This window comes from Coenobita brevimanus, chromosome 50, assembly GCF_032717465.1.
Source record: "Coenobita brevimanus isolate Jiangsu-jjx chromosome 50, ASM3271746v2, whole genome shotgun sequence".
NCBI lineage: Eukaryota > Metazoa > Arthropoda > Malacostraca > Decapoda > Coenobitidae > Coenobita > Coenobita brevimanus.
In genome coordinates this window covers 45009969-45034635 of record NC_137003.1, presented here as the reverse complement: position 1 = coordinate 45034635, position 24667 = coordinate 45009969, and the positions used below count along the sequence as shown (strand labels likewise).

The window sequence follows — 24667 nt, the reverse complement described above, 5'->3', positions numbered from 1 at the left end:
GGAGCTAGGACCAATGGACCATACAGCTGTGCAAGACAAGGAAGAAGAAACACAATAGGAACCTAGTGCCAAAATCCAGCACAAAGCCGGATCATCGGCTACAGGTTGTGTACATTAGGTGGGCCGGAAGAAATGGGTCAATGGAAGGAGTATATCATATCACAGATGGGGCTATATAAATAAGGAACGGAATTAGATGTCGGAAAGAAGACCAACAGAGGTAAGGAAGGACATGATATTATGGAGGGAAAAATACGATGACTCTCGGAGAAAGTCTGCAAGAAGGGGGGGACGTTGGAGGCGAGACAAAAATGGAAATGCAACACGTCGCTGTAGTGTGTAGAGTGGACAATCAAGGAAAATATGGCGTACAGAGATAATGGTATTGCAACGAGTACAAAAAGGAGGGCGACCACCAGACATCAAATAAGAGTGGGTAAGTCGAGTATGACCAATTCTAAGGCGAGCTAAAGCCGTCTCCCACCTCCTATTACGGTGGCAAGGGGTCGACCATGGAGAAATAAACGGTTTAACAACACGTAGTTTGTTATTAGTGATAGAGTCTCAACAAGACTGCCACCGGTGCTGAAGGAAGGATGACAGAGCAGGAAGAAGGTCAGAGACTGGAATGAGGAAGGAAGGAGAGACATCCCTGGTAACTGCCATACGAGCCAACTGATCAGCACGTTCATTGCCCGCGACGCCCACATGTCCCGGGACCCAACAGAACTGGACTCTTTTACGACGAGAGGGGATACGGAACAACCATTCCAAGACACGAAGAACTAGAGGGTGAGAAGCAGAAGGTGACTGAAGAAGGGATAGAGCACTATATGAATCAGAGAATATCACAAATGAGGAGGAGGAGGCACGACAAATATACCGTAACGCAAACAAGAGGGCATATAACTCTGCTGTTAGAACACTTGCATAGGTAGGAAGGCTAAAATGATAAAAAGTGTCAGGAAAGAGTATGGCGAATCCAACGCCAGCAGGAGTTTTTGAACCATCAGTGTATATAGGGACTGCAGAGGAATGTTGAGAGAGATGGTCTGAAAACCGAGAACGGAGAATGAATGGAGGAGAATTGGACTTGGAATAAGGGAAAATGGAAGAACAAATGTGGGGTCGCGGAAGTAGCCAAGGAGGAAAAAGACATGTGCGGAAAGGAAAAACATTACTAACAGTAAGAGAGAAGCGCGAGAGAAGAGTACGGGCTCGAACTGCAAATGGTGGCTTGGTCCTAGGAGTGGAAAATATGCCTGAGTCAGGACTGGGAGGAAGTAGAGAGGGGGTATGAGGAAAACAAAGCAACTTAGCATAGGTACGAAGAGAAAGAAGAGCACGACGACGGAAGAGTGATGGAACTCCTGATTCAGTATACGGACTCTCAACTGGGGATGACTTAAAAGCACCAAGAGCCAGACGCAAACCGTGATGATGTACAGAATCAAGTTGTTGGAGGACGGTGTCTGAAGCAGGAGAATAAACTTGGCAACCATAATCAAGTTTGGAGAGAACGAGAACAATATGGAGGCGAAGTAGAGTAGTTCGATCAGCACCCCATGACACATGAGACAAAGTTTGTAAGAGACGGAGGCGTTGCAAGGCTGACGTTTTCAAGGAGGCAATATGATCTTTCCAAGTAAGACGGGAGTCGAAAAGAAGGCCAAGAAAGAAAGAGGAGGTTTTGTATGGGAGAGGAGAGCCACAAAGAAAAAGAGGTGGTTGAGGAATATGATGAGAACGAGCAAAGGTAATAGCATGAGACTTAAGAGGAGAGAACCGAAAGCCATGAGAAGTGGCCTATTCTGAGGCAGCAGAAACCGCACGCTGAATAAGAGCACCAAGGGCAGAGATGTCAGAATTTGAAGCATATGCTGCAAAATCATCAACATACAAAGAAGAGCGGACGCCAACTGGGAGACAAGAAACAATCCCATTAATTGCCAATAAAAACAGAGTAGTGCTAAGAACACTGCCTTGGAGAACACCGTATTGTGGAAATGAGTCTGAATAAGTATGCTGGACACGGACTCTAAAGAAACGAGCTGATAGAAAATTCTTTAAGAAAACACCAAGGTTACCATCAATACCACAAGAACGAACTGTGCGTAAAATATGGTAGCGCCAGGCTGTGTCATAAGCCTTCTCAAGGTCGAAGAATACTGCGATAAAAGATTATCGAGTGGCAAAGGCTGAACGGATATAAGTCTCTAGATTTAGGAGGGGAGTTAAGGTGCCGCGAGCTTTTCGAAAACCAAACTGTGAAGATGACAAAAGTTGCTTGGATTCTAGGAGCCATATAAGACGATGATTTATCATACGCTCGAATAATTTGCAAAGACAGCTGGTAAGAGCAATGGGGCGATAATCTTGAGGAGCATGGCCTTGTTTTCCCGGTTTAAGAAATGGAAGGATGGTGGCACTACGAAAAGAGGGAGGAAAAATACCCTCTGTCCAGATACGATTATAAATAGTTAATAATAAGGCCTAAGCCTGGGGGGAAAGGTGACGGAGCATATTATAGTGTATGCCATCAGGACCCTCACAAGTGTTCTTACAAAGACGAAGGACAGAAGACAATTCATGGAGCGTGAATGGCGCGTTATATGACTGACTAGACGACAGCCTGAAGACAACTGGCGTACATTCAGTAGCAGTTTTAAGGGTATGGAATTCAGGTGAGATGAGAACCGCTAACATTACTAAAATGAAGACCTAAGCCGTTAGCAACTAGATGCGCATCTGCAACTGACTCTCCATCCAAATGTAGGACAGGGGAGGGCATGGGAAGATGTTTACCTGCTATTTTGCGTATACGTTTCCAGACGGATGCAATGGGTGTATTGGCAGTAATGGTGGAAACGTATAATCTCCAGCTACGACGTTTAGCCCGTTTAACAGTCTTACGAAGAACCGCTCGGGCCTTTTTAAACAGCAGAAATGCACTCTGTTCATCCGGAGTGTTGCGTTTGCGTAGAAAACTCTTCCAACGTGCACGTTTAACACGGAGTGCTACAGAACAGTCCGAATCCCACCAAGGTACACACTTCAAAGGAAAAGGACGGGACGACCTAGGAATCGCTGTCAAAGCTGCACTTAGAACTAACACATTAAAATAGGTGAGTATATCTAAAACAGTGGGTAAGGAAGAAGAGTGCATAGAAGGCACAGTTAAAGAAGTAAATAACGGCCAGTCAGCTTTCGGAAAACTCCATCGAGGGGGCCTGAGTATGGGGCAATATGTAGTAAAAGTAAGCCTTATAGGAAAGTGATCACTATATACAGTGTCCGAAAGAACGGACCAATGGAAATGTAAAGAAATAGAAGAGGACCACAAGGAGAGATCCAGACAGGAAAAAGTATGAGTTTTGTCGTCAATATGTGTTGAAGTTCCTGTATTTAGAAGGGATAAATCATTATTAAAAATAAAAGTCTCAAGTTGGCGGCCACGCGAATTGGTAACGGTGTCGCCCCATAAGGCATGACGACAGTTAAAATCTCCTAACAATAAAATTGGGGTGGGTAATTGTGTTAATAAAAGAGATAAGGCAGGGAAATCGACAGGTTGGGAGGGAGTAAAATATATGGACACCACCGTAATCCATCGTTCGAGGAAGACACGAACAAAATGACACGGAACCGTAGTGTGAATCGATAGACGTTCTAGCGGAACTGTGTGATGAACTATAACGGCGGAAACAGTTAGAGAAGCAGGAGAAAATAAGAAACTATAGTCAGGTATGGGTACTGGGGGGGCAGACAAACGGGGTTCTTGTATGCAGACTAATGTAGGACGATGAACTGCGAGAAGATAACGAAGGTCATTACGATGGGCCGTAAAACTTCTAAGATTCCATTGTAAAATAGACATGTTAATATTTAAAAAACTAAAAAAGTAAAACCAAGGGAAATAAAAGCTTAAGAAAATTTTTTTTACAATGGATAAAATATAATAAAAACGAATTTATAGCGGACTGGTATTATATATCACCGGGTTGGTTCGATAGTTGGAATAGGAGCAGAACGTGGAGGAGGTGGATGAGCGGGACGGTCAGTATAGCCCGGTGGCATCGGAAGGGATAGAGGAGAAGAAGAACAATAGGAACCTAGTGCCAAAATCCAGCACAAAGCCGGATCATCGGCTACAAGTTGTGTACGTTAGCTGGGCCGGAAGAAATGGGTCAATGGAAGGAGTATATCATATCACAGATGGGGCTATATAAATAAGGAACGGAATTACATGTCGGAAAGAAGACCAACAGAGGTAAGGAAGGACATGATATTATGGAGGGAAAAATACGATGACTCTCGGAGAAAGTCTGCAAGAAGGGGGGGACGTTGGAGGCGAGACAAAAATGGAAATGCAACACGTCGCTGTAGTGTGTAGAGTGGACAATCAAGGAAAATATGGCGTACAGAGAGAATGGTATTGCAACGAGTACAAAAGGGAGGGCGACCACCAGACATCAAATAAGAGTGGGTAAGTCGAGTATGACCAATTCTAAGGCGAGCTAAAGCCGTCTCCCACCTCCTATTACGGTGGCAAGGGGTCGACCATGGAAAAATAAACGGTTTAACAACACGTAGTTTGTTATTAGTGACAGAGTCCCAACAAGACTGCCACCGGTGCTGAAGGAAGGATGACAGAGCAGGAAGAAGGTCAGAGACTGGAATGAGGAAGGAAGGAGAGACATCCCTGGTAACTGCCATACGAGCCAACTGATCAGCAAGTTCATTGCCCGCGACGCCCACATGTCCCGGGACCCAACAGAACTGGACTCTTTTACGACGAGAGGAGATACGGAACAACCATTCCAAGTTACGAAGAACTAGACGGTGAGAAGCAAAAGGTGACTGAAGAAGGGTTAGAGCACTATATGAATCAGAGAATATCACAAATGAGGAGGAGGAGGCACGACAAATATACCGTAACGCAAACAAGAGGGCATATAACTCTGCTGTTAGAACACTTGCATAGGTAGGAAGGCTAAAATGATAAAAAGTGTCAAGAAAGAGTATCGCGAATCCAACGCCAGCAGGAGTTTTTGAACCATCAGTGTATATAGGGACTGCAGAGGAATGTTGGAAGAGATGGTCTGAAAACCGAGAACGGAGAATGAATGGAGGGGAATTGGACTTGGAATAAGGGAAAATGGAAGAACAAATGTGGGGTCGCGGAAGTAGCCACAAATGTGGGGTCGCGGAAGTAGCCAAGGAGGAAAAAGACATGTGCGGAAAGGAAAAACATTACTAACAGTAAGAGAGGAGCGCGAGAGAAGAGTACGGGCTCGAACTGCAAATGGTGGCTTGGTCCTAGGAGTGGAAAATATACCTGAGTCAGGACTGGGAGGAAGTAGAGAAGGGGTATGAGGAAAACAGTGCAACTTAGCATAAGTACGAAGAGAAAGAAGAGCACGACAACGGAAGAGTGATGGAACTCCTGATTCAGTATACAGACTCTCAACTGGGGATGACTTAAAAGCACCAAGAGCCAGACGCAAACCGTGATGATGTACAGAATCAAGTTGTTGGAGGACGGTGTCTGAAGCAGGAGAATAAACTTGGCAACCATAATCAAGTTTGGAGAGAACAAGAACAATATGGAGGCGAAGAAGAGTAGTTCGATCAGCACCCCATGACACATGAGACAAAGTTTGTAAGAGACGGAGGCGTTGCAAGGCTGACGTTTTCAAGGAGGCAATATGATCTTTCCAAGTAAGACGGGAGTCGAAAAGAAGGCCAAGAAAGGAAGCGGAGGTTTTGTATGGGAGAGGAGAGCCACAAAGAAAAAGAGGTGGTTGAGGAATATGATGAGAACGAGCAAAGGTAATAGCATGAGACTTAAGAGGAGAGAACCGAAAGCCATGAGAAGTGGCCCATTCTGAGGCAGCAGAAACCGCACGCTGAATAAGAGCGCCAAGGGCAGAGATGTCAGAATTTGAGGCATATTCTGCAAAATCATCAACATACAGAGAAGAGCGGACGCCAACTGGGAGACAAGAAATAATCCCATTAATTGCCAATAAAAACAGAGTAGTGCTAAGAACACTGCCCTGGGGAACACCTTCGTATTGTGGAAATGAGTCTGAATAAGTATGCTGGACACGGACTCTAAAGAAACGAGCTGATAGAAAATTCTTTAAGAAGACACCAAGGTTACCATCAATACCACAAGAACGAACTGTGCGTAAAATATGGTAGCGCCAGGCTGTGTCAATAAGCCTTCTCAAGGTCGAAGAATACTGCGATAACAGATTGTCGAGTGGCAAAGGCTGAACGGATATAAGTCTCTAGATTTAGGAGGGGAGTTAAGGTGCCGCGAGCTTTTCGAAAACCAAACTGTGAAGATGACAAAAGTTGCTTGGATTCTAGGAGCCACATAAGACGATGATTTATCATACGCTCGAATAATTTGCAAAGACAGCTGGTAAGAGCAATGGGGCGATAATCTTGAGGAGCATGGCCTTGTTTTCCCGGTTTAAGAAATGGGAGGATGGTGGCACTACGAAAAGAGGGAGGAAAAATACCCTCTGTCCAGATACGATTATAAATAGTTAATAATAAGGCCATGGCCTGGGGGAAAAGGTGACGGAGCATATTATAGTGTATGCCATCAGGACCCTCACAAGTGTTCTTACAAAGACGAAGGGCAGAGGACAATTCATGGAGCGTGAATGGCGCGTTATATGACTGACTAGACGACAGCTTGAAGACAACTGGCGTACATTCAGTAGCAGTTTTAAGGGTATGGAATTCAGGTGAGATGAGAACCGCTACTAACATTACTAAAATGAAGACCTACGCCGTTAGCAACTAGATGCGCATCTGCAACTGACTCCCCATCCAAATGTAATAACAGGGGAGGGCATGGGAAGATGTTTACCTGCTATTTTGCGTATACGTTTCCAGACGGATGCAATGGGTGTATTGGCAGTAATGGTGGAAACGTATAATCTCCAGCTACGACGTTTAGCCCGTTTAACAGTCTTACGAAGAACCGCTCGGGCCTTTTTAAACAGCAGAAATGCACTCTGTTCATCCGGAGTGTTGCGTTTGCGTAGAAAACTCTTCCAACGTGCATGTTTAACACGGAGTGCTGCAGTACAGTCCGAATCCCACCAAGGAACACACTTCAAAGTAAAAGGACGGGACGACCTAGGAATCGCTGTCAAAGCTGCACTTAGAACTAACACATTAAAATAGGTGAGTATATCTAAAACAGTGGGTAAGGAAGAAGAGTGCATAGAAGGCACAGTTAAAGAAGTAAATAACGGCCAGTCAGCTTTCGGAAAACTCCATCGAGGGGGCCTGAGTATGGGGCAATATGTAGTAAGAGTAAGCCTTATAGGAAAGTGATCACTATATACAGTGTCCGAAAGAACGGACCAATGGAAATGTAAAGAAATAGAAGAGGACCACAAGGAGAGATCCAGACAGGAAAAAGTATGAGTTTTGTCGTCAATATGTGTTGAAGTTCCTGTATTTAGAAGGGATAAATCATTATTAAAAATAAAAGTCTCAAGTTGGCGGCCACGCGAATTGGTAACGGTGTCTCCCCATAAGGCTTGACGACAGTTAAAATCTCCTAACAATAAAATTGGGGTGGGTAATTGTGTTAATAAAAGAGATAAGGCAGGGAAATCGACAGGTTGGGAGGGAGTAAAATATATGGACACCACCGTAATCCATCGTTCGAGGAAGACACGAACAAAATGACACGGAACCGTAGTGTGAATCGATAGACGTTCTAGCGGAACTGTGTGATGAACTATAACGGCGGAAACAGTTAGAGAAGCAGGAGAAAATAAGAAACTATAGTCAGGTATGGGTACTGGGGGGGCAGACAAACGGGGTTCTTGTATGCAGACTAATGTAGGACGATGAACTGCGAGAAGATAACGAAGGTCATTACGATGGGCCGTAAAACTTCTAAGATTCCATTGTAAAATAGACATGTTAATATTTAAAAAACTAAAAAAGTAAAACCAAGGGAAATAAAAGCTTAAGAAATTTTTTTTACAATGGATAAAATATAATAAAAACGAATTTATAGCGGACTGGTATTATATATCACCGGGTTGGTTCGATAGTTGGAATAGGAGCAGAACGTGGAGGAGGTGGATGAGCGGGACGGTCAGTATAGCCCGGTGGCATCGGAAGGGATAGAGGAGAAGAAGAACAATAGGAACCTAGTGCCAAAATCCAGCACAAAGCCGGATCATCGGCTACAAGTTGTGTACGTTAGCTGGGCCGGAAGAAATGGGTCAATGGAAGGAGTATATCATATCACAGATGGGGCTATATAAATAAGGAACGGAATTAGATGTCGGAAAGAAGACCAACAGAGGTAAGGAAGGACATGATATTATGGAGGGAAAAATACGATGACTCTCGGAGAAAGTCTGCAAGAAGGGGGGGACGTTGGAGGCGAGACAAAAATGGAAATGCAACACGTCGCTGTAGTGTGTAGAGTGGACAATCAAGGAAAATATGGCGTACAGAGAGAATGGTATTGCAACGAGTACAAAAGGGAGGGCGACCACCAGACATCAAATAAGAGTGGGTAAGTCGAGTATGACCAATTCTAAGGCGAGCTAAAGCCGTCTCCCACCTCCTATTACGGTGGCAAGGGGTCGACCATGGAAAAATAAACGGTTTAACAACACGTAGTTTGTTATTAGTGACAGAGTCCCAACAAGACTGCCACCGGTGCTGAAGGAAGGATGACAGAGCAGGAAGAAGGTCAGAGACTGGAATGAGGAAGGAAGGAGAGACATCCCTGGTAACTGCCATACGAGCCAACTGATCAGCAAGTTCATTGCCCGCGACGCCCACATGTCCCGGGACCCAACAGAACTGGACTCTTTTACGACGAGAGGAGATACGGAACAACCATTCCAAGTTACGAAGAACTAGACGGTGAGAAGCAAAAGGTGACTGAAGAAGGGTTAGAGCACTATATGAATCAGAGAATATCACAAATGAGGAGGAGGAGGCACGACAAATATACCGTAACGCAAACAAGAGGGCATATAACTCTGCTGTTAGAACACTTGCATAGGTAGGAAGGCTAAAATGATAAAAAGTGTCAAGAAAGAGTATCGCGAATCCAACGCCAGCAGGAGTTTTTGAACCATCAGTGTATATAGGGACTGCAGAGGAATGTTGGAAGAGATGGTCTGAAAACCGAGAACGGAGAATGAATGGAGGGGAATTGGACTTGGAATAAGGGAAAATGGAAGAACAAATGTGGGGTCGCGGAAGTAGCCACAAATGTGGGGTCGCGGAAGTAGCCAAGGAGGAAAAAGACATGTGCGGAAAGGAAAAACATTACTAACAGTAAGAGAGGAGCGCGAGAGAAGAGTACGGGCTCGAACTGCAAATGGTGGCTTGGTCCTAGGAGTGGAAAATATACCTGAGTCAGGACTGGGAGGAAGTAGAGAAGGGGTATGAGGAAAACAGTGCAACTTAGCATAAGTACGAAGAGAAAGAAGAGCACGACAACGGAAGAGTGATGGAACTCCTGATTCAGTATACAGACTCTCAACTGGGGATGACTTAAAAGCACCAAGAGCCAGACGCAAACCGTGATGATGTACAGAATCAAGTTGTTGGAGGACGGTGTCTGAAGCAGAAGAATAAACTTGGCAACCATAATCAAGTTTGGAGAGAACAAGAACAATATGGAGGCGAAGAAGAGTAGTTCGATCAGCACCCCATGACACATGAGACAAAGTTTGTAAGAGACGGAGGCGTTGCAAGGCTGACGTTTTCAAGGAGGCAATATGATCTTTCCAAGTAAGACGGGAGTCGAAAAGAAGGCCAAGAAAGGAAGCGGAGGTTTTGTATGGGAGAGGAGAGCCACAAAGAAAAAGAGGTGGTTGAGGAATATGATGAGAACGAGCAAAGGTAATAGCATGAGACTTAAGAGGAGAGAACCGAAAGCCATGAGAAGTGGCCCATTCTGAGGCAGCAGAAACCGCACGCTGAATAAGAGCGCCAAGGGCAGAGATGTCAGAATTTGAGGCATATTCTGCAAAATCATCAACATACAGAGAAGAGCGGACGCCAACTGGGAGACAAGAAATAATCCCATTAATTGCCAATAAAAACAGAGTAGTGCTAAGAACACTGCCCTGGGGAACACCTTCGTATTGTGGAAATGAGTCTGAATAAGTATGCTGGACACGGACTCTAAAGAAACGAGCTGATAGAAAATTCTTTAAGAAGACACCAAGGTTACCATCAATACCACAAGAACGAACTGTGCGTAAAATATGGTAGCGCCAGGCTGTGTCAATAAGCCTTCTCAAGGTCGAAGAATACTGCGATAACAGATTGTCGAGTGGCAAAGGCTGAACGGATATAAGTCTCTAGATTTAGGAGGGGAGTTAAGGTGCCGCGAGCTTTTCGAAAACCAAACTGTGAAGATGGCAAAAGTTGCTTGGATTCTAGGAGCCACATAAGACGATGATTTATCATACGCTCGAATAATTTGCAAAGACAGCTGGTAAGAGCAATGGGGCGATAATCTTGAGGAGCATGGCCTTGTTTTCCCGGTTTAAGAAATGGGAGGATGGTGGCACTACGAAAAGAGGGAGGAAAAATACCCTCTGTCCAGATACGATTATAAATAGTTAATAATAAGGCCATGGCCTGGGGGAAAAGGTGACGGAGCATATTATAGTGTATGCCATCAGGACCCTCACAAGTGTTCTTACAAAGACGAAGGGCAGAGGACAATTCATGGAGCGTGAATGGCGCGTTATATGACTGACTAGACGACAGCTTGAAGACAACTGGCGTACATTCAGTAGCAGTTTTAAGGGTATGGAATTCAGGTGAGATGAGAACCGCTACTAACATTACTAAAATGAAGACCTACGCCGTTAGCAACTAGATGCGCATCTGCAACTGACTCCCCATCCAAATGTAATAACAGGGGAGGGCATGGGAAGATGTTTACCTGCTATTTTGCGTATACGTTTCCAGACGGATGCAATGGGTGTATTGGCAGTAATGGTGGAAACGTATAATCTCCAGCTACGACGTTTAGCCCGTTTAACAGTCTTACGAAGAACCGCTCGGGCCTTTTTAAACAGCAGAAATGCACTCTGTTCATCCGGAGTGTTGCGTTTGCGTAGAAAACTCTTCCAACGTGCATGTTTAACACGGAGTGCTGCAGTACAGTCCGAATCCCACCAAGGAACACACTTCAAAGTAAAAGGACGGGACGACCTAGGAATCGCTGTCAAAGCTGCACTTAGAACTAACACATTAAAATAGGTGAGTATATCTAAAACAGTGGGTAAGGAAGAAGAGTGCATAGAAGGCACAGTTAAAGAAGTAAATAACGGCCAGTCAGCTTTCGGAAAACTCCATCGAGGGGGCCTGAGTATGGGGCAATATGTAGTAAGAGTAAGCCTTATAGGAAAGTGATCACTATATACAGTGTCCGAAAGAACGGACCAATGGAAATGTAAAGAAATAGAAGAGGACCACAAGGAGAGATCCAGACAGGAAAAAGTATGAGTTTTGTCGTCAATATGTGTTGAAGTTCCTGTATTTAGAAGGGATAAATCATTATTAAAAATAAAAGTCTCAAGTTGGCGGCCACGCGAATTGGTAACGGTGTCTCCCCATAAGGCCTGACGACAGTTAAAATCTCCTAACAATAAAATTGGGGTGGGTAATTGTGTTAATAAAAGAGATAAGGCAGGGAAATCGACAGGTTGGGAGGGAGTACAATATATGGACACCAACGTAATCCATCGTTCGAGGAAGACACGAACAAAATGACACGGAACCGTAGTGTGAATGGATAGACGTTCTAGCGGAACTGTGTGATGAACTAAAATGGCGGAAACAGGAAGAGAAGCAGGAGAAAATAAGAAACTATAGTCAGGTATGGGTATTGGGGGGGCAGACAAACGGGGTTCTTGTATGCAGACTAATGTAGGACGATGAACTGCGAGAAGATAACGAAGGTCATTACGATGGGCCGTAAAACTTCTAAGATTCCATTGTAAAATAGACATGTTAATATTTAAAAAACTAAAAAAGTAAAACCAAGGGAAATAAAAGCTTAAGAAATTTTTTTTTACAATGGATAAAATATAATAAAAACGAATTTATAGCGGACTGGTATTATATATCACCGGGTTGGTTCGATAGTTGGAATAGGAGCAGAACGTGGAGGAGGTGGATGAGCGGGACGGTCAGTATAGCCCGGTGGCATCGGAAGGGATAGAGGAGAAGAAGAACAATAGGAACCTAGTGCCAAAATCCAGCACAAAGCCGGATCATCGGCTACAAGTTGTGTACGTTAGCTGGGCCGGAAGAAATGGGTCAATGGAAGGAGTATATCATATCACAGATGGGGCTATATAAATAAGGAACGGAATTAGATGTCGGAAAGAAGACCAACAGAGGTAAGGAAGGACATGATATTATGGAGGGAAAAATACGATGACTCTCGGAGAAAGTCTGCAAGAAGGGGGGACGTTGGAGGAGAGACAAAAATGGAAATGGAACACGTCGCTGTAGTGTGTAGAGTGGACAATCAAGGAAAATATGGCGTACAGAGAGAATGGTATTGCAACGAGTACAAAAGGGAGGGCGACCACCAGACATCAAATAAGAGTGGGTAAGTCGAGTATGACCAATTCTAAGGCGAGCTAAAGCCGTCTCCCACCTCCTATTACGGTGGCAAGGGGTCGACCATGGAGAAATAAACGGTTTAACAACACGTAGTTTGTTATTAGTGACAGAGTCCCAACAAGACTGCCACCGGTGCTGAAGGAAGGATGACAGAGCAGGAAGAAGGTCAGAGACTGGAATGAGGAAGGAAGGAGAGACATCCCTGGTAACTGCCATACGAGCCAACTGATCAGCACGTTCATTGCCCGCGACGCCCACATGTCCCGGGACCCAACAGAACTGGACTCTTTTACGACGAGAGGAGATACGGAACAACCATTCCAAGATACGAAGAACTAGAGGGTGAGAAGCAAAAGGTGACTGAAGAAGGGTTAGAGCACTATATGAATCAGAGAATATCACAAATGAGGAGGAGGAGGCACGACAAATATACCGTAACGCAAACAAGAGGGCATATAACTCTGCTGTTAGAACACTTGCATAGGTAGGAAGGCTAAAATGATAAAAAGTGTCAGGAAAGAGTATCGCGAATCCAACGCCAGCAGGAGTTTTTAAACCATCAGTGTATATAGGGACTGCAGAGGAATGTTGGAAGAGATGGTCTGAAAACCGAGAACGGAGAATGAATGGAGGGGAATTGGACTTGGAATAAGGGAAAATGGAAGAATAAATGTGGGGTCGCGGAAGTAGCCACAAATGTGGGGTCGCGGAAGTAGCCACGGAGGAAAAAGACATGTGCGGAAAGGAAAAACATTACTAACAGTAAGAGAGGAGCGCGAGAGAAGAGTACGGGCTCGAACTGCAAATCGTGGCTTGGTCCTAGGAGTTGAAAATATACCTGAGTCAGGACTGGGAGGAAGTAGAGAAGGGGTATGAGGAAAACAGTGCAACTTAGCATAAGTAGGAAGAGAAAGAAGAGCACGACTACGGAAGAGTGATGGAACTCCTGATTCAGTATACAGACTCTCAACTGGGGATGACTTAAAAGCACCAAGAGCCAGACGCAAACCGTGATGATGTACAGAATCAAGTTGTTGGAGGACGGTGTCTGAAGCAGAAGAATAAACTTGGCAACCATAATCAAGTTTGGAGAGAACGAGAACAATATGGAGGCGAAGAAGAGTAGTTCGATCAGCACCCCATGACACATGAGACAAAGTTTGTAAGAGACGGAGGCGTTGCAAGGCTGACGTTTTCAAGGAGGCAATATGATCTTTCCAAGTAAGACGGGAGTCGAAAAGAAGGCCAAGAAAGGAAGCGGAGGTTTTGTATGGGAGAGGAGAGCCACAAAGAAAAAGAGGTGGTTGAGGAATATGATGAGAACGAGCAAAGGTAATAGCATGAGACTTAAGAGGAGAGAACCGAAAGCCATGAGAAGTGGCCCATTCTGAGACAGCAGAAACCGCACGCTGAATAAGAGCGCCAAGGGCAGAGATGTCAGAATTTGAGGCATATTCTGCAAAATCATCAACATACAAAGAAGAGCGGACGCCAACTGGGAGACAAGAAACAATCCCATTAATTGCCAATAAAAACAGAGTAGTGCTAAGAACACTGCCTTGGGGAACACCTTCGTATTGTGGAAATGAGTCTGAATAAGTATGCTGGACACGGACTCTAAAGAAACGAGCTGATAGAAAATTCTTTAAGAAGACACCAAGGTTACCATCAATACCACAAGAACGAACTGTGCGTAAAATATGGTAGCGCCAGGCTGTGTCATAAGCCTTCTCAAGGTCGAAGAATACTGCGATAACAGATTGTCGAGTGGCAAAGGCTGAACGGATATAAGTCTCTAGATTTAGGAGGGGAGTTAAGGTGCCGCGAGCTTTTCGAAAACCAAACTGTGAAGTTGACAAAAGTTGCTTGGATTCTAGGAGCCACATAAGACGATGATTTATCATACGCTCGAATAATTTGCAAAGACAGCTGGTAAGAGCAATGGGGCGAAAATCTTGAGGAGCATGGCCTTGTTTTCCCGGTTTAAGAAATGGGAGGATGGTGGCACTACGAAAAGAGGGAGGAAAAATACCCTCTGTCCAGATACGATTATAAATAGTTAATAATAAGGCCATGGCCTGGGGGAAAAATTGACGGAGCATATTATAGTGTATGCCATCAGGACCCTCACAAGTGTTCTTACAAAGACGAAGGGCAGAGGACAATTCATGGAGCGTGAATGGCGCGTTATATGACTGACTAGACGACAGCTTGAAGACAACTGGCGTACATTCAGTAGCAGTTTTAAGGGTATGGAATTCAGGTGAGAGATGAGAACCGCTACTAACATTACTAAAATGAAGACCTAAGCCGTTAGCAATTAGATGCGCATCTGCAACTGACTCCCCATCCAAATGTAATAACAGGGGAGGGCATGGGAAGATGTTTACCTGCTATTTTGCGTATACGTTTCCAGACGGATGCAATGGGTGTATTGGTAGTAATGGTGGAAACGTATAATCTCCAGCTACGACGTTTAGCCCGTTTAACAGTCTTACGAAGAACCGCTCGGGCCTTTTTAAACAGCAGAAATGCACTCTGTTCATCCGGAGTGTTGCGTTTGCGTAGAAAACTCTTCCAACGTGCACGTTTAACACGGAGTGCTACAGTACAGTCCGAATCCCACCAAGGTACACACTTCAAAGTAAAAGGACGGGACGACCTAGGAATCGCTGTCAAAGCTGCACTTAGAACTAACACATTAAAATAGGTGAGTATATCTAAAACAGTGGGTAAGGAAGAAGAGTGCATAGAAGGCACAGTTAAAGAAGTAAATAACGGCCAGTCAGCTTTCGGAAAACTCCATCGAGGGGGCCTGAGTATGGGGCAATATGTAGTAAGAGTAAGCCTTATAGGAAAGTGATCACTATATACAGTGTCCGAAAGAACGGACCAATGGAAATGTAAAGAAATAGAAGAGGACCACAAGGAGAGATCCAGACAGGAAAAAGTATGAGTTTTGTCGTCAATATGTGTTGAAGTTCCTGTATTTAGAAGGGATAAATCATTATTAAAAATAAAAGTCTCAAGTTGGCGGCCACGCGAATTGGTAACGGTGTCGCCCCATAAGGCATGACGACAGTTAAAATCTCCTAACAATAAAATTGGGGTGGGTAATTGTGTTAATAAAAGAGATATGGCAGGGAAATCGACAGGTTGGGAGGGAGTAAAATATATGGACACCACCGTAATCCATCGTTCGAGGAAGACACGAACAAAATGACACGGAACCGTAGTGTGAATTGATAGACGTTCTAGCGGAACTGTGTGATGAACTAAAATGGCGGAAACAGGAAGAGAAGCAGGAGAAAATAAGAAACTATAGTCAGGTATGGGTACTGGGGGGGCAGACAAACGGGGTTCTTGTATGCAGACTAATGTAGGACGATGAACTGCGAGAAGATAACGAAGGTCATTACGATGGGCCGTAAAACTTCTAAGATTCCATTGTAAAATAGACATGTTAAAATTTAAAAAACTAAAAAAGTAAAACTAAGGGAAATAAAAGCTTAAGAAGAAAATTTACAATGGATAAAATACAATAAAAACGAATTTATAGCGGACTGGTATTATATATCACCGGGTTGGTTCGATAGTTGGAATAGGAGCAGAACGTGGAGGAGGTGGATGAGCGGGACGGTCAATATAGCCCGGTGGCATCAGAAGGGATAAAGGAGAGGGATTAGAATAAGAAGGAAGGGGGACAGAAGGAGAAGGAGCTGTGGGAGCGGGAGGGAGATCAGAAGGAACAGAATGGACTTCGGCTGTATGGATTATTTTTTGTGGACTCATGGGTTCCTGCGATGGAGTCGCCAGAAACTCCATGATGTCTGTGAGGGTTTCACTCTCGACACTTGCTGGGAGTGTCGTCTGTGGTGTCGGCAATGGAGTTTATACAGGTTGTGGAGTAGTTTGTGGGGTTGGGATAGGGTTGGGACTAGTTCGTGGAGTCGAGATAGGGATCTTTGATGGAGTAGTTGTCGTGGAGGGCAAGGGGCAGGAGGTACGCATTTTACGGGTTGGGGGGGAATGTGTGGGTTTTGTGAAACCCTTGGCATCCGAAGTGGTGGGAGGAAGTTCACGTTTGCCAGAGGGAGGCGGGCGGCGAGCATCACGCTGTGGCAGAGGGAGTAATTGTTGGTGGAGAGACGAGGAGGAGCGAGGGGTAGCAGCAGAACAGGAAGGGTGTTGAGGAGAAGTGATAAGAGTAGACAATAGAGGCGACAGGGAGAAAATTGGAGTGGAAGAGTCTAGAACAGAGAAAGAGTTGGAAAGAGTAACCAGAGGGGTTTGAGAGTGTGAAGTGGAACAAGAAGAGAGAGAAGGGGAGGTGGAAGAGGGTAGAACAGAGACAGGGGGGGGAGGAGACAACACTGACAGTCGGAGAAGAAGATGAGGAGGAGGTATGAATAGAGACTGGAAAAGAGGTTGGGACAGTAGGGGAGCAGGAGACTGGTGATACCAAGGGAGTAAGTGTGTTAGATTGGGAGGTGACGGCAGAAAAGGAGTTAGAGGTTGTAATGGTGGTAGAGTGGTGGGACTGGGAAATGGGGGAGGTAGTGGGAACAGGACGGGCCACTCGAGCATATGTAGTATTGGTAGAGAATCCTAGATCACGGGCACGTTGACGAGCTGCATGGAGGGAAAGACCTTCTTTCCAGCGAATCCTGGAGACTTCGGATTCGAAGGTATACACCGGGCAGTTCCGGGACGAGGCAGCATGAGAGCTTTGGCAGTTCGGGCAGACCTGGGTCTTTGCTGTGCAGGCTGAGAAGGTGTGGCCGGGTTGGGCGCAGGTAGGGCATATTGATTCTGATCTACAGTATTTGGCGGGATGTCCATGGCGCCAACATAAAGAGCACTGTCGAGGACGAGGTATGTATTCTTTGACACTGAGTCGTGTGCCACCAATAATGACAGAAGTGGGAAGATCGCGGCCCTTAAAACTGATCTTTGCAATGTTGGAGGAGTATTTCCGGCGCCCCTGAGGTGGAAGCGTGTAACACTGAACGGACAGTACTGCTAGGTGTTGGGCTGACAAGATGGCTTGTATATCTGTGGAGCATTCTGAGAAACTGCGATCTCCTATAGATATATATGAAGGGATTAGAACAGTTCCCGTGCTGGAGTTTAGGTGGGGATCTGGTACTGCTGCAATGGGATGACCAGAATGATCAGTAAGCGACATCACCTTCTCAGCCTGCGCAGCAGTCTGGACAGTCAAAAGGCGGTCTCCATTTGGTCGTGATGTAAATGTTATGTCGGGACCTATCTGTCGAAGGAGAGAGAGATGGAGAGTGAGGTCATTTGTTGTCGGCTGGATGTTGTAGAACTTGGGCCATGTCTGGCGACCAAAAATTGATGTTACTGATGGTGGGTTTGGAAAGAGGGGGGGAGGAAGGAGAGGGGGGGGGGAAGAAGAAACAGAAGGATAGGAAGAGGAGGAAAGAGGCGGAAAAGTAGGGGGTGGGGGATCCGCCTGTTCGGGAGAAGGTTTTGAAGGAGCATCTCCCGTTGCTCCTTGAGAATTTATTAATTTATCATTATTGGCCATGGTGAGCCTAATTGTAAATAACAGGAATTAAACTGGTCCACTCCTGAGAGCCCGGTCAGGAGTAAGGGCGAAAAATACAAAGGCTACCGTACCCATGGTTCCCCGAGGCCGTTAGCGACTGACACAGAAGAGACAGCCTTGCATCCCATCAGCACGGCTCTCACACCTTAGGAAGGTGAGAAGAAAGAAAATAAAAGAAGAGAAGAAAAAGGACCAAGCAAAATTAGTAGGGCCAAGGACTGGGACCCAAGGGCGGGGGAAGCAGGGTATAAGAACACCACTCCCATCATCAGGTCCCAGCCCCAGACCCCAGAGCCCCCCCACGACTACAACGGGCTTGTTTTTTTTTTTTTTTTTTTTTGGGGGGGGGTGCAGGACAATGAGATCCTTGGAGACTGATACATCTCTCACCAGAAATACGCTACCCTGGTGTTGGCTCGAGCCACCAACCCTACGGCCATGAAGCACAAGCGCTACCACTGAGCTATTCTGAACCCCTTCATGGGCAAGGCTGTGACCTGCTACAGGGAGCTCCTGGCAGAGAAAAGGAGGGCTGCCAAGCAGCTCAGCATTCGCTTCGTTTTTAAAGGCTCCAGCATGCTTGAACGCGTTGGCCTTGGTCCACCTAATAGCGGTTCTCCATGCTGCTCGATCTCTGGCAGCTTCCCTATTCAGTACCTTATCCCTGAGGCCACACTCAATGACCTCACCTCAGGTCTTTTTCTGTCTACCTCTCGCAGCCCAACCCCTATAATTAACACTTCTCACATTAGGCACCCAATTACCATCCCACATCCTCTTCACACGCCCAAACCATCTCAATCCACCTCTCCTCACCACAACACCAATACATTCCAGTCGCATCCTAGCTCTCAACTCTTCCATCGTAAACCTAGCCTTCCCCCCCCCCCCTCAGGCTTTGCACTCAAGGACGCACTGCACATCCGCCTAATCATTGCCATTTCTGTACGTTTGAGCCTGTGAATACTCTCTTCCTTTACTGCCCAGTCTCACTACCATACACCATTACACTCCTAGCACATGCTTAAGACAAAGATCTCTTAGCACGGAGGGAAAGCCCACTCAATGTCAGGAGATGCAACAGCTCCCTGAACTTCTTCCAACCACTCCTCACACCAGCCACACAGCTAGCTCCAGCCCCACCTCCAGCACATAACATGTTTCCCAAATAACAAAACTCTTCCACACTCTCAAGAGACTTACCAGCAAGATCAATCCTTTCACGTCTGACAATCTCCACATGCTTCCCCCGACACACTGAACTCATGAAATCAGCATTATTTCGCAGTCTACTGCTAATATCACTACATTTCTTATGCACCCACTTACCACAAACATTGCGCAAGTTGGAATTACTCCCCATGCCTTTGTGGCAAATCGCACATGGCCACTCTTTGACAGTACCGCCACCAGCCCTATATATCATCACTTTTATTTGCATTTACTCTTAAGCCCTTGTGCCCCATACCATCTCTCAGCTTGCTAAATCTTTGCTCTGTCTCCCTTTCATTCTCTGCAATCAACACCAAATCATCGGCATACAACATCTCCCAAGGGAGTCCATTTCTGAAGTCACGTGAGAGAGCTTCAGGCACTTACCATGATAAACAACAAGCGGCTCAAGATTGACCTCTAATGCACACCAACAATCACAGAAAACTCATCACCCAAATCTCCCTTCACCCTTACCTGGGTGCGAGCACACACATACATAACCATAACCACCCTAACCATGAGCCACTCCTCGATCCCATGCTTTCTCATTGCCCACTTCACCACTTCTCTGGGAACTCTGTCAAAGGGATGTTAAAGTTATAGGGAGTGAGGAGTGTGTGCAGCAACACAAGTTACTGATATGTGACACGGTGCTTAAGGCTCTCAACAAGCAGCAAGGGCGAGCTGCGACCCTCCACCAGTTGATCACCCGCATTTCCACCTCCCACAATGCTCACCCAAATCAACTTCCTCTGCCTCTTCACACCATTCTCCCTCGCCTGACATCAGTGTTCCTGAGGATAAGTGAGTGCCCATGGACACCACCTGTCCCGAAACCTTAAGGAAGACATGATGACAACTTGGCCAGGACCAGGCATCATTTAAGTTTATAGTTAAACATGTTTTGGACTTTGTCTTACTTCTCCTCTACTTCTCTATTTACTCTTTCTATAATACCCATAAGTGATGTAGAGAAGGGAAGTAGTCAGATATGGCATCACGAAGTCTAGGAACCAGTATATATATATATATATATATATATATATATATATATATATATATATATATATATATATATATATATATATATTATATATATATATATATATACTGTATATATATATATATATATATATATATTTCTCTCTCTCTCTTTTTTTTTGGGGGGAGGGTGCCCCTTGGCCTCAAACATAATACTACTGAAACTATGTTTTAACTGTCCTAGTATCCAATAAATCGTTATCTAATTCATTTTCCATAACGTAACCCCACTGAATAATGGGTGTGTTATTGCGGTGTTGTTGGTGGTGGTGATGGTGAGCTGGTGTATACTGCAGAGGGTCCAAGGTGGGCCAAAATTTTTAAGCCTCCCTAGTGAACAACTCCTTCATATGTGGAAAAAAATCATTCATTTGACCAACACAGTATAGTACATGGTACTGTGACATCAAGACATGGTACAGGATCTCACAAGCTCCGATGTTCCACAGGTTTGAGGAGGAGGAGCCCAGCATAGACATATATGACATCACCCCCTGTTTCCGCGGACACGACCACATACGGAGATTCCAGGTTAGTGTAGCCTAAGTCAGAGAGTGAGATAGAAAGGGAAAGAGGCTGAGAAGGGGGAAATAATATTTGCATCATATAGTTCTCTTTACGTTATCATGTTAGACATGGCCTATAGAATGACCTTGCATATTCGTTAGGTTGCTTAAAAACAAAGGAATGAAAAAAAAGACAAAAAAATTACAGTAATCTGTAAATTAAAATAAGACATTTAAATAAAACCCCATTCCTATTCCCATCCTCTTCCAACATGACTACAGGTATCCTACTTCCACCCTCTCTTCTTCCAACATAACTGTTCCTATTCCCATCCTCTATTCTTCCAATGGCCACAGTAATGACTCCTACTGCCATCCTCTCTCATCTTCCAACATGCAATCCTAACACATACAGTACCTAGTCCCATCCTTTCTTCCAACACCCACAACAAACCCCTGCAATACGCGTTCAGAATCACGTTCTCAATTTTTCACACCCTCGATTTCCTTTTCTACTTCCAGATTGCATTCCCTGGAGGTTTTCGGGAATCATTCGACAAGGATCCAGTTCGTTTTTCAATGAATGTGCAGGAGACTCTGGTACTTCAATTGTCCATTCCCCTCATACGGGTTCAACATCTACTGGTGAGTGACAGTGACAGGAGAAGGAGGACTGGAGACGAGAAAGGCAAAGACAAGAGAAAAGGGGGACTGAAAGGAAAACGGTTGGGGGAAAAAAAAATTGGAAAAATGTGACTGGGAAAGGAGAAATAAAATGGGATATCAGAAGCTGGGACAGGGATGGCTGAAGGAAAAAGGAGGGAGAAGGTGAAGGAGAGGGGAAGGCAAGAATAAAAGTGATGGAGAGTGGGGGAAACATGAAGGCAGAAATGAGAAAGCAAGAAATAAGAAATGGCAAGTTAGGATAAAGATATGAGAAAAGGGAGAGAGAGAAAAAAAAGGGGAAAAGTGAGAGGGTGAGACAGGAGAAAGCAGAAAAATGGGGAAAGGATGGCACAAACCAAAGGGAATAAGAATATTGAGCAGAATGATAGGGAAGGGGAAGCAGTAAGTGGGTACCAAGTAATCCTACATCATCTTACGCTTCCACAGATTGAATTTAACAAGAAGGATGGTCGGCTATACTGTGAGTTTACCATTGTGGACATACCTCAGGTGGATAATATAGAGTTACCTGACACAGTGGGGCCACCTCTACCTACTGTCGTGGATGAACTCGATCACCTCATTTCCACATACTTCTGTGTGGTAGTATATGACACTGACTTTGATAACCCTGGGGTAAGTCCTATGATTGTGTGTGTGTGTAGAGGGAAGGTATCTTTTGTTGGTATCTCAATACTCCATTACATGGTTTTATTCTTGGTTTCTCATTTTATTCTTAATTTTGGGTACGTCTTTCAATTAACTACTATACTTTAAACTTGCATGACATAATGAAGTACCAGCTAAAACTACTGTACATATCCTGAAAGTCAAAGAATGGTCAATTAGACAGATCAGAACTAGTACACAGCTGAGTGCTCACAGCACTGGAGAACACAAGAGAGTTGGCCTCTTTTTACAAGAGAACTCTTATGAAGTACTTCAATACTTACTGGGTAATGTGGATGTATGTTCTATACTGTATAATTTACGTGTTTCCCCCCATACTAAAGCAAGCGTAATGTCAACTCCTATTGTTCTGCAGCTACATAATAAATTACTAGAAAAATCAATAACTACCAAAATATAAGAGAAAGCTCAAGTCTAATTTACCTTATCTAGTTGGCTGGCTGGAAAACCAAGTTATTCCTATTCTTAACACAACCGAAGAAGTCAGCACCAACACAATCTGTAAAACAGGACATTTAATGTTCATCACTGTATTTATATTCCAGAGCTCTGTCTGCAAGTTCCCATGCCACTAACATGCTTTCATCTAATATAATACTGTACAGCACCATATGTTTCTTACGTCACTTTTTATGTTCCTTTTGTTGTTAATAAACAGTACATTACAGCTAAGATGAATATAAGAAGTCTACTTCCAATGCTGATTTAACAGTTTCCTCTCAATTTACCATGCCTGCTAAGTGAAAAATTTTTAGTATTGAATTATGAAATATTTATGACTTAATATGGACAGACTGTACTTTCTAGTAAAACTGTATCTTCCCCCGACACTATGTTTTTGCTAACATCATCATAATCTTATTTCTTACTAATAAATGGAATGAGTAGAACTCTGAAATTGAAGAGATATCATAGCCAGAAAGCTACCAGCAATATGCCTAGTGAAACAAACCATACATCCATTTACCCATCATTCAAATCTTCATACAGAATTCTCAATTTCACCCCACACAAAAACCTGCCACACTATTTTATCATGCATTGAGGTATGTCAAAAGTCCCTTTTGTTGACATCGTTAGACATGAGTTTCACTACTGTCATTATTTTTAAACCCTTCATTGTAAGAATCTCTCAATTTATTTTATACTTGCCTTCTTGATTTTTTTACTGTACAGTATACTGTATATATGTATCTCAAGATACTTTTCGAACTGGAGGGATTAGATACCCTTCACTAACCCCTTCTATAAGAAAGGCTTTCCTAAACTTAAAAAATAGTCTGGAAGTAAAATGAATACTGCAATAAATACATAATCTGATAAAAGGGGTTAATGTTAATGTCATATCTAACATGCTCCTGTAATGCATCACCATGATACCCTTCCTCAGCACATCAAGCTGATGGTGGCTTACAATGACAGTTTACGGGAGCTGTATGAGGATGAGTGTCATCCACTGAGGGAACACAGACATAAACAAGGGTCAGCGGAGAGAAAGGCTCCAGTTAATGAGAAGAGAGAGATGCAAGTGGCACTTGATACACACAGGAATACACATGATGATGTAGACAAAAGGAAAACTACTGATACCCCAAGCAAACCAAGCAAAACTGAAAATGCTTTTGGCCCATCTTTCATAGCTGACTTACTGGCTATGATCAGAGGACCAAAGCAGGATACACTTCTCTACATGCAGCCTTCCTTCTTCAGCAGTGAAGGGATGACCAAAAGTGGCAGTCCAACTTATGGCCCAGGTAAGTACAGTATTTAAAAAAAAAAAAAAAAAAAAAAAAAAAAAAAATGTTCAGCTTTACCTAATGATGAGTTAAAATGTTATGATCACTTGGCACAGTCATCCAGCTTCCCATTCTCCAGAATGAACAAACTGTGGTTCATATCTCATCATTAAAAACATATATTCACTTACTTTTCGCTATGCACAATAAGAAATCATGCTGCTATCATATTTTGTTACAATAATTTAATTTCTTCCAATCAGACCAATACCAATCTCTCCCACTTCTCAATCTGAATCAGTGTACACATCAATCTTTCCTTTAACACAAGTACTATTGTATTCCTCCAACACCCTCCATTCAATAACAGTACAGTACTGTATAGTACCTCAGCTTCCTACTTTCCATATAGTCACTTTTATTATTTCCATTATCACATACAGTAACTGGTCCTTGACACAACACTTACCTTCAGATACAGTGCTACCTTTCCACACAACTATGATCCTTCTTACTTCTACTCTTGTATCCATACCTTTTTCTGCAACTACAGTATTCAGTATCTCAAGAAT

The 24667-nt window shown here is 44.1% G+C and overlaps 1 protein-coding gene across 1 annotated transcript in view; it reads left to right on the top strand.

The window, feature by feature from the left end:
* Positions 1 to 24667, top strand: part of LOC145399771 (uncharacterized) — a 35820-nt gene that overhangs the window by 10086 nt on the left and 1067 nt on the right. The window contains exons 12-15 of the mRNA XM_080272320.1: positions 20947 to 21028; positions 21526 to 21648; positions 22117 to 22305; positions 23750 to 24113. Of these exons, the coding sequence (XP_080128446.1) occupies positions 20947 to 21028; positions 21526 to 21648; positions 22117 to 22305; positions 23750 to 24113 (758 nt within the window). The remainder of the gene's footprint in view (positions 1 to 20946; positions 21029 to 21525; positions 21649 to 22116; positions 22306 to 23749; positions 24114 to 24667) is intronic.